The 11,016-nt window shown below is 43.3% G+C and overlaps 1 protein-coding gene across 4 annotated transcripts in view; it reads right to left on the reverse strand.

The window, feature by feature from the left end:
* The window catches only part of SLC35D2 (solute carrier family 35 member D2), a 53,100-nt gene extending 42,949 nt beyond the window's left edge, over positions 1–10,151 (reverse strand). Inside the window, exons 1-2 of one of the 4 annotated variants that reach the window (XM_043453430.1) lie at positions 9,857–10,151; positions 709–742 (exon numbers count right to left, since the gene is read on the reverse strand). In XM_043453430.1, the coding sequence (XP_043309365.1) occupies positions 709–742; positions 9,857–10,008 (186 nt within the window). In that variant the 5' untranslated portion in view covers positions 10,009–10,151. Of the gene's footprint in view, positions 1–708; positions 743–9,430; positions 9,829–9,856 lie in introns of those variants that run through there. The other 3 variants (XM_043453429.1, XM_043453428.1, XM_043453432.1) reach the window with 3 other exon arrangements.
* Between the last annotated feature and the right edge of the window lie 865 nt (positions 10,152–11,016).

Genomic DNA, 11,016 nt, shown 5'->3' on the forward strand with positions numbered 1-11,016 from the left:
TCACAATTTAAAATTTAGTTAACAGATATAATTTTTATAATTTTTTCTCCTTGTAAACTAAAGAAAAACAATCTTCAGCACCTGTTAACATTTGTCTACTAGAAATCACTAGCATATGATAAAAAAGTAAGAAAGTCACAAAATAATATTAATGGAAAATTTCAGAAACAGCCAAGTGTGGGTAAGTTTGAAAGTTTATCCAAGCTTACCCTTACACTTGAGAACAAACATCACGAAGTTTAGGAAGGAAACTCTAAACTTGTTTCGTTTGGCCCATCGAGAGGTTTATGGAAAAATATGAATCTGTTGCCACCATTTACAAATTGGGAGGTTTGCTGTGAAAATAAAATTTCCCTGATTCCTAGTGAGCCTCACCTCATCTCCCCAATCCTTTTCTTAAACAAGCACAGTGACTTCAACTGTGCACACTCATCTGTGACCCAGCAGACCTTGGAGGCTTCCAGTCTGCTGCCCCCTTACTTTAGAGTAATTAAATTCTATTAAGGAAGTTTCTCCTACAAATACAACTGTTCCTAAATTGTAAAATGAAATAAAATGTATCAATACTTCACACTGTCTCACCCAAAGTACTATAGTCCTCTGCCAACTGAACAAATTCGTAAACCACAGTCTTAAACAAAAGCACTTACAATTTCATCATATGTACTAACAAATAATTAAGAGGTTAATTTATCTTTTTTCACTTACCTGTCCAACTCCAAGAACAATTGGTGATGGGAAACTACAAAGAATACAGAATAACAAATAATTTTAGCAACTGATGAAAAAATTTTGAAAACAATATATAACACAGAATGACAGGGGTTATTAAAATGTTATGTTATTAAAAGCTTATTAAACTTATTAAAAGGTTATTAAAAGGTCTTAGACTATTTTTTCTGTCTTAGTGAAAACATCAAATTTGTTCATTGTTCATTTCTTTTCCATTTTTTAAACTGATCATTGCTAAACTGGGCAAACTTCTATTGCCCCTTGAGACAGACTGTCATATTAACAAACAACACAGTTGTATATGTAGAAAGCCAAAGTAATTGGGGGGATAAATGACTAGAATTAATAAATAACTTTAGCAAAGTTACTGGATAAAAGATGAACATGTGAAAAAAATCACTTCTAGGTCTATATATCATAAAGACACAAAGAACATAATAATTTTAAAGGTATTCACTTGCAATAGCACCCAAAGACATCAAATAATACTAACTGGGTATTTTATGGTAATAAAAAATTATTTATACCTTTTTAAGCATGAAATGATATTGCCGTGGTTTTTTTTTTTTTTTAAACAAACTAGTCCTTCTTCTCCTTTAGAAATTCATAATAATCTGGGGGGAGATGTTGGAATTGAGAAGAGGAGAGATATAAATGTCACAAGCTTGTTGAAACTGGATGATGGCTACATGGAGATTCATTACACTGGTTTCCTTTCTTCAAGATAATATACCCAGGCACAAATCTAATAAAATATTTCCAAGAACTACCTCTACATAGAAAACTATAAATCTGTATTTAAAAAATGAAAGAAGTCCTAAATAAAGTTCATGGATTAGAATCAACATTGTAGTGAACAATTATCCACAAACTGATCTATAAAATCAAATCTTTCTTTACAAACAAGAATAGGTATTTTGTACTGACGCTAAAACTGAACTTCAAGGCAAAAGCAAACATGATCTAAGATAATCGTGAAGAAAAAAATGTTGGAGGACTGATTCTGCTGGATGCCAGTATTCTCTCTTTCTTTTTTTTTGCCTGCAACATGCTGGAATCCTAGTTCCCAGACCAGGGATTGAACCCATACTCTGCAGTGGAATCACGGAGCCCTAACCACTGGACCACCAGGGAATTCCCCAGGATTGATTTTAAATTCACAACAAATGAGAGAGTGTGGTATTTGCACAATGATATTCTAACCAGACAATGAAAGAGAACAGAGATTAGGACAGATACACACCCACATGGAAACATGATTCATGACAAAGATGGCCATACAGAGCAGTAGGGAAAAGACAGCAGGTCTTTTAACAAATGGCACCAGGCAACTGGATACAGAATCTTACTCCCTACCTAAACCATACTTAACAAGGCAGCACATCACCTCATCAGGCTCACTCACTGTCCAGCCCTTCACTGGCTCCCAGTCATTCTGTCCAGCTCCTAAAAAGAGGGACTATCACTCAAAAAAACCACCACCACCAACACCACCACCTCATCCCCTAAACTGCATATTACAGGGAAACACCTATCTCAGATAGGGTGAGAAGAGAATAAGGAACTAACCTACCTTGTCAGAGAAAACAGAATGACTGGACAGCACCACCATGAAAATCAAATGTACTCTCAGATAGGGTGAGAAGAGAATAAGGAACTAACCTACCTTGTCAGAGAAAACAGAATGACTGGACAGCACCACCATGAAAATCAAATGTACTCTAATGGATGCCGGATGTGTCACCCAGACATCTGCTTCTGGACTGAAGCCCTCATCCCCCAGTTTCCCAAGAGCATCCTCAGCAGGAGAAGGTTGCCTTGCCAACAGCCCAGCCTGTGTTCTGAGCCTGCATGTCTGTGCAGAGGTATAAAGGCCAAGGGCCCTCGACCCAGTTCAAGACAACTCTGTTGAGCCCTTCCAGCTCCAGAGACCCTGGGATAAGGCTCTGTTGGGATGAAGCACAGCCTAGCTTCTCTCTCTACCTACCTAATCCTGCTTCCCTCACTCTCCCACAGGAGTGGGTCCCAAGAGCACTGCCCAGTATCCTCACACCTGAGAGTCTCCTTGCCTAGGAATACAACCTGCAACATCAAGCAAAATAATAAGACTACAACATAAACAAACAGTAAAACAACGACAAAAGGCTTACGGAAGGAAGACAAAGAGCTCAGCCTAGAAGAGAATGTAACACAAGGAGAGAAGGCACCCTTTTAACTATTTCCAGCTACGGAACACCTTAATAAGAAGATAGTCAACAAAACCAACAGCTCAAAATTGAGATAACAAAGGAAACTAGTGAGATGAAAAGGGAACCACAGATCTAAGGAAACCAGCTGAGGAAGAAAACAACAAAACTGCCGTATGAGTAATTTAGAAACAATACAGAAGTAAATGACTGCTGCTGAAAAATGAACTACCAAGAGGAGGTGATCACAGTGAATGAACAGGAAAAAGACACATTCTCAAAGATAAACAGATTTAGAAGATAGGTACCACCAGAAAGGGCTCATCTCTGTGCTGTTTTCTCTCAATAAAGAGAGAAAATAATTCAAAGATAAAACAGGCAAATTTGTTTCCTTGACATGAGGAAAAGAAGCAAACTCTCCAGATCTAAAAGCACATTTGTTGCAGAAAAAGTTGTTAAGAATATTCAACACGATTAATACAGCAGTTATGAACTCTCCATAAAAACACGACCCTGCAATGGAATCCACCACTTAGGAGTCAAATCAAAATACCGAGTTCTGGAATGGAGACACTGCGATAAAAGGCTGCTGACTACTGTATTCATTTAACATAGACCAGATTCAAACAACTGTGGGATTATACTTACACAACAGGATGCTACACTGTAAAAGAAGACATGGAGGGGAGGGGAGATAGGAAGAAGTACAGAGGTGTCATGCTTCACAGCAGAGAAGCCATACATACAGTCAGAAACTGAAGAAATAGATTTGAAAGTCAACAATTCTTTTCATTCAACTCTAATTTCTCTTCTCTCCATTCAATTCAGTAAAAACTAAATTTCATACATACATGCAACTTGCAGCCCTCACCTTAAGCCTTCAAACACAGCCAGAATGACTAATGGTATTACAACCCCTCATATGATGCCAGCTGAAATTTACAGGGTCCACTATTAGTATAAAGCCAAAAAATGCTTAATCTGAATGTAATCAAGCCTTTAGATCTAACTTTCAGTTAAAAAAATAGAAAGTAAGTTAAGTGAGACTTCAAAAAATAAATCAAACAATCCATAATAGGGGACACTTTACAACACACCTGGGTCAGGCATTTCAAAGTCAATATGAAGGGGAAGTGGAGAAGGAAATGGCAACCCACTCCAGTACTCTTGCCTGGGAAATCCATGGACAGAGGAGCCTGGCAGGCCGAAGTCTCTGGGGTCACAAAGAGTTGAACACAACTTAGCGACTAAACAACAACAATAATCAGGGGGAAGAGGTGCATGGGGAACTTTTCTAGATTAAAAGAAACTAAAAAGACATATCTGTATACATTGCATGAAGTTCAATTAGATCTTGATACAAATGTTTAAAACAATCATAAAAACATCTTGGAGACAATTGGGATGACTATAGATTTGGTATTAGATTATTTTAGGAGATTACTGTTAAGTTTGCTAAGAGCAAAAATGATACTAATGTCAGAGAATATCCATATTTCAGGAGAGGTATGTTGAAATAGGGCATCCCAGGTGGTGCAGTGGTAAAGAATCCACCTACCAAAGCAGGAGACACAGGAGATGCGGTTTCCATCCCTGGGTCAGGAAGATCCTCTGGAGAAGGAAATGGCAACCCACTCCAGCATTCTTGCCTGTAGATCCCATGGACAGAGGAGCCTGGCAGGCTACAGTCCATGGGGTCACAAAGAGTCAGACACGACTGAACATGCACACACATGCACGTTGAAATATCTGAGAGTGCAGTGAAATGATGTATGAATGATGTATTCAGTGGTTCATGCGACCCCATGGATTGTAACACACCAGGCTTCTCTTCCTCCAAAATTTATCACAGTTTGTTCAAATTCATGTCCACTGAGTCGGTGATGCTCTCTAACCATCTCATCCTCTGCCGCCCTCTTCTCCTTTTGCCTTCTATCCTTCCCAGCATCAGGGTCTTTTCCAATGAGTCATCTCGTCACATCATGTGGCCAAAGTATTGGAGCTTCAGCTTCAGCAAGAGTCCTTCCAGGGAATATTCAGGGTTGATTTTCTTTAGGATTGACTGTTTTGATGTCCTTGCAGTCCAAGGGACTCTCAAGAGTTTCCTCCAGCACTACAATTCAATAGCATCAATTCTTCAGCACTCAAATATAGCAAAATGCTAATTACTTAATTTCAGTGGTGTATGTACAGATGTTCAGTGTACTTTGCTTTTCACTTTCCTGTGTGCTTGAAACTTTACATAATAAAAAGTGGTAGAGGGACTTAAGTGTTAATTGCTCAGTCATGTCAAATTCTTTGCGAACCCATGGACTATAGTCTGCCAGACTCCTCTCTCCATGGGATTCTCCAGGCAAGAATACTGGAATGGGTAGCTATTCCATTCTCCAGGGGATCTTCCTGACCCAGGGATCGATCCTAAGTCTCCTGCACTGCAGGCAGATTCTCTACCATTTGAACCACCAGGAAAGCTCAGAGGGACTTTGGTGATCCTCAAACAATTGAATAATTAAATGAAAGCGCCCACTCATTTCCCACTCCTTTTTGAATTAAAGAAAATAATTTATAAAGAAATGAGCAAATAAGTAGCTATATCTATAAATATACTTTATACAAAAAGTAATTCAACCTGTCTTTCTCCAATCCATCCATCTATCTAAAAGATGTCTGAAGTTATTGCCTAATGTCAACTATAGTAATTTTTAAAATTTTACTCTAATATTTTTCTCTTGTTTGAATTCTTTATAATGATCACACAGGATGACTTTTCTTTTAAAAAATTCAAAATATTGATTCTAGATAGTGGGAATATGAACAATTATTATTATCATCTTCTTTGTACATTTGTATATTTAAACAACACCCAATTTTTTAACTGAATTATTTTTGGAGTGAATGCAAGGAAGTGAAGATAGTATGTGTACACAACCTTTTAAAGTCTGACTCTGAAAGGATCAGAGAAACGAGCACCCACGTGGGTCAAGGGAGGGTTATTTTTGCTTGAGAAACCTAAACATGCTTTAAGCTGACAGAGAGAGGTGGCTGATGTGGCAATGAGGAGGATAATGAAAGGAGCAGGAAGGAGGGACATCCAGAAATGGGGAGCTGGGCCCTCCATAGGAATAAAGCACTCCCTCCATCACAGCAGAAAGGGGACCTCATCTGACAGTTTCTATTTCCCTCAATGAAGTATCAGAGAAGAGTGGAGGATGGAAGTGTGGAAGGTTTCAGGGTAGAAGAGAAAGCAGGAAGGAGACATTTCTGAGACAAGGAAAGCAAGGCTCCAGAAGAAACTAGAGGGTGGTAGAAGAGCTGGTTTTGAGGTTTGTGATCATCAAATTAAAGTCAACCCAGCCATACCCAAAGTGATTTTTCTCCCCAGACAGTCAGAGCTGCTCAATGCTGAAGGAAAGTTGCAAAAGGTAGGCTGTGTGAGATTAAGTACCAGCCAAGGCAAGAGCTGGGAAGGAGTCTTAGGGGCTTCCAGGGAGGGGCCCACCGGCTGGACCAGGAGAGAAGGGAAGCCTGGAGGGTGGAGGTGGCAGAAATACCTGGGCTGCAGCACTAAGCATGGATATCCTGCACCAAGACTGGAGTGGCGGGCAGGGTCACCCTGAGCACATGGCCCTGGGAGTGACACCGGATGTGGGACAAGATGGGCTTTGATGGTTCAGCACACGTAGCATGAAGTCTTGAGGGCTTAAGAGTCTGGGTGGACAGAAAGACCAGGACTCCACTAAAGGAGCCACAGACGCTCAGGAGGCACAGAGAGAGGACAGAAGGGAGTGCTAAGCCTGGACTCTCCGCAGAGCAGAGCAGTGGGGAGCTACAAGGACTCAACCCCACCTCCTGGCAACAGGTGGGGCATGACCAGGATCCAGCTCCTTCCCAGGAGCCGAATGGAGCAGTGTCTTTAGGAGAGAGCCAGTTTTCATCAGAGTATGAGAAAATTCAGTTCAGTTCAGTCACTCAGTCGTATCCGACTCTTTGCAACCCCATGGACTGTATAGCCTACCAGGCTCCTCCATCCATGGGATTTCCCAGGCAATAGTACTGGAGTGGGTTGCCATTTCTTTCTCCAGGGGATCTTCCCGACCCAGGGATCGAACCCAGATCTCCCACATTGTAGACAGACGCTTTACCATCTGAGCCACCAGGAGAAAATTAGGAGTTGTTTTTGATTTTTAGTATAAACTTCCAGTTCCCACCACTGGAGCCTCTGATTCAATAGCTCTTAAAAAAAAAAAATCTCTCCTAGGGATTCATATTACCAAGCAAGTTGGGAAATGACTATGTTAAGTGATCTCAAAGCCCTGGAGCGTAAACAAACAGCAAGTACCAAGCAAATACTTGTTGAACTAAATACAACTAAGTTTACACTTTGTATTAAGCATTATTCGTAAAATCTTGCATGGCAGAGAACAGTATTAAAATAGTAACAAAAAAAACCGACTGAGACTGCCTGCATAAGCCTCACAAATATAACTCCAAAGAACCACTACTGTTCTTCTCCCTGTTGGAGTGAGAGGGAGAAGAATCTGGGGGACAAGATGGGCTTTGAAGGTTCAGCGCTAGAGTTCCTCTTTATAGTGCCTCCTGAGCTTCTGTGGCTCATTTAGAGGAGCCCTGGTCTTTCTCTCCACCCTTCAGGACTTCGGGCTACATGCGCTGAACCATCAAAGCCCATCTTGTCCCCCAGATTCTTTTCCCTCTCACTCCAACAGGGTCTGACTCCAAGTCCTTGCAAAGCTCTCTCTGCCCAACCAGGTAAATTTAACAAGTCAATGACCTAAGACTAACATAGAACTAAGACCACTCATCAGTCTGGGACTCCAGCCAGACACAATCTACTCAAATTGGAAGAGAAAAAAATATTCCCTGAGCTACATTCCCATAATCCTGTTGTAACTACAAAAAGTTCTTCCTTCTACCCGACAACACAACATTCTATCCTCAAACAGTTAATGTCTGGATCAGATATCTATGGCTTATTGTTATAACCTAATAACCCCAACCCTCTTCGCCTCAAAACATGCTCTGAAAGCATCCTGAGATGAGAGACTAAACAATGTTTTTTGAACAGGGCTCTCCAACAGTGTATCACATTACGGAAATGTGAAACATAAGGTTATAAGGAGCTTTGCCTTGCTGAGACAAAAACAATTTCCTCCTTCAATCATGGAACTCAAAATTTTAAAGATGGAAAGGTTACAGCAGGAGATGCCTCATATAATTCTTTCCAGTCAAACACTGTCCTGCATCTTCCAAGCACTTAACCAGTGTTTACCAGTCCCTGCTTCCAACAAGAAGACGCATGTTTTTGGACTCATTGACTGTTCTGGTCAGTGAACACACTGCTCAGTCAAGAACAGAAAGCAGAGATTTACCATCAAACTTCAACTGATATATCTGTCAACCACTCCCCAAATGCCTATTAACAGCATTCTCTTTTTATGATAGGTGTTTATTGAATGTTATTGAATGAATGAAGGATCCGATCCCACCGATCCCAACACTGTCTCTCCTACCACTTGCTCATTCAGTTCTAGCGAGATCACCTCCTCTCTATTCCTCCAGTAGGCCAAGCTCATGCCCACTTCAGCCCATTTTCTTCTGTGTGGAATGCTCTCCACCAACCACTCCACCCCAGGAACGCTCACAGCAAACCTGAAATCACCTTGCTTATTCATGAGCCCACCTGTTCACTTTCCTCTCTACCACTGATATGATGGGGGGCTCCACTGCAGGCTGCCTTGTGTTTTTCACAGCTGCTTCCCTGGTACCAGGCATTGGCACCTAGTAGATGCCCGGTAAATATCCGTTAGAGGTGGAACCAGCCAAGCTCACCTAGGTTTCAGCTTCTGCTAGTTTTAAAATAAGGAGGCTGAAGACACTCTGAGGTTTCTTTGTTGTTGTTTAAGTAGTGTTCACTCTTTTCATGACCCCATGGACTGTAACCTGTCCGGCTCCTCTGTCCATCCGATTTCCCAGGCAAGAATACTGGAGTGGGTTGCCATTTCCTTCTCCAGGGGATCTTCCCCACCCAGGAGGGAACCTCTGTCTCCTGCCCAAGCAGGATGATTCTTTACTACTGAGCTACCAGGGAAGCCCTTTGGACTCTTTATAAAATTCTGATTTTACATTCTTGTAGCACAGTACAGTTTACAAGGAGGCCTCACTTATGACAACTCATGCCGAGGTCTGGGAGATAATTTACAGAGATGTAATTATCTGGTGGAGCTGGGTCTAAATTCACAGCGCTTTCGATGCCTATACAACCAAAGCAGAATTAAACAGGATTTTCTATCTTTACAAATAGGTTCAAGGATACACAAATTTGCTGGTTTACTACATACTCATTAAAAAAAAAAAGTAGAGAATATGAAATTTTTTCTCCATTTTCCCATGAACATGCTGGTCATTTGAGAATGAACGATCAAACAATGCGAATAAACTCATCCACTCAGGACTCTGCTGATGGTTGAATAGCTAGACTTGTAGAAATGGCTTACATTTGAAGGACACATTCGGATCGCTAGTTTCAGCTCACTGGTGCTCCTGAAAGCACAGGTGCGCTTCCTGTCCTGGAGCAGTAAGCCGCGGTAAGGTGCGCCCGCGCTGACTTGCTCGCTTGTGGTTTGGTTTCCAAACAGTGCGAAGGTCCGGACCCTGAATACGTGGCCCGTGCGCAGTGCACTGGCCGCCCAAATTGCTCCGGAGTTAGCGAGACTTCCCGCTCGCCGTCCCCCGCCACCCGCTGACCCGAGTGCGACCGAAGTGCACGAGGGCAGGCAGCCCCGCGGCTCTCCCCGGCTTCGGGACCTCCGGAGTCCGGCCAGCACCCGCTCCGCGCGGCGCCGGAGCTGGAAGGTCCCGGAGTCCCGCGGAGCAGCCGGGCGCCCCCGCGGACTCCTCCCAGCCCCAGGCTCCCGCCTCACCCGTAGGTGGTCAGCAGCGCCTTGTTGACCAGCACGAGGAGGAAGGAGCAGGTCCCGTAGAAGAGGGCCGACAGTAGCTTGGCCACCCGGGAAGGCAGCCGCGCGGAAGCGGGGCCCGCGTCCGCGCCCTCGGCCTGGCCGCCGGCCGTCATGTCCCGCGGCCGCCCGTCTGGGCCACCCTGGGGCCCGCGCCGCCCCAGTTCAGTCCCCGCCCCCAGCCAGCGCGGGAGGAGGCGCGGCCGAAACAGGAAGGACCGCGGAGGGAACCCCACACGCCCCGCGCCCGGGGCCCCAAAGCTGCCCGCACGTAAGAGCGGGTTCGGCTCAAGTTCGTCGTCAAAGGCACCACCCTCTGACTCTTGTCTGGGTTTGGGAGAGTTTTTTAAAACCCTGTCTTCCTCTAAACTGCCGCCTTAGGGAGAAACGTTAAGACTTAGGGTTTGTTTTGCCTTTTTTTTTTTTAATAGTTATTTTCAGTCCTGGGTGTTCATTGGTAGGACTGCTGTTGAAGCTGAAACTCCAATACTTTGGCAACCTGATGCGAAGAGCTGACTCATTTGAAAAGACCCTGATGCTGGGAAAGATTGAGGGCAGAAGGGGACGACAGAGGATGAGATGGTTGGATGGCATCACAAACTCAATGGACATGGGTTTGGGTGGACTCCGGGAGTTGGTGATGGACAGGGAGGCCTGGCGTGCTGCAGTCCATGGGGTCGCAGAGTCAGACACGACTGAGTGACTGAACTGAACTGAAGATATGATGTGATGTTATTAGTTGCTCAGTGGTGTCCAACTCTTTGCGACCCCAGCTTTTAACAAACAACTAGCACTAAAAAAGCCAGAAAGGAAGGCTACATTACCCAAAACAGAAAAGGAATACACATGACTTTTAAAATAGAAAATAAATTCACACTCAGGTTGAATCCAAAATCTGAAATTGGAAGTCATTTTGGTTAAGTTCCTCAAAAAGATCAACTAAGTTTCCAGTGAGTCCGAGAGTCTCCAACTAAGTTTTGGCAACAAGACAGTTTGGGGTTTTTTGTTGGGTTTTTTTGGCCACACAAGGCATGTGGAATCTTAGTTCCTGAACCAGGGGTCAGCACCTGCCCCCCCTTTCATTGGAAGCCTGGAGTCTTAACCACTGGACCACAAGTACAAGG

The sequence above is a fragment of the Cervus canadensis genome, chromosome 30 (genome assembly GCF_019320065.1).
Source record: "Cervus canadensis isolate Bull #8, Minnesota chromosome 30, ASM1932006v1, whole genome shotgun sequence".
Taxonomy (NCBI): domain Eukaryota; kingdom Metazoa; phylum Chordata; class Mammalia; order Artiodactyla; family Cervidae; genus Cervus; species Cervus canadensis.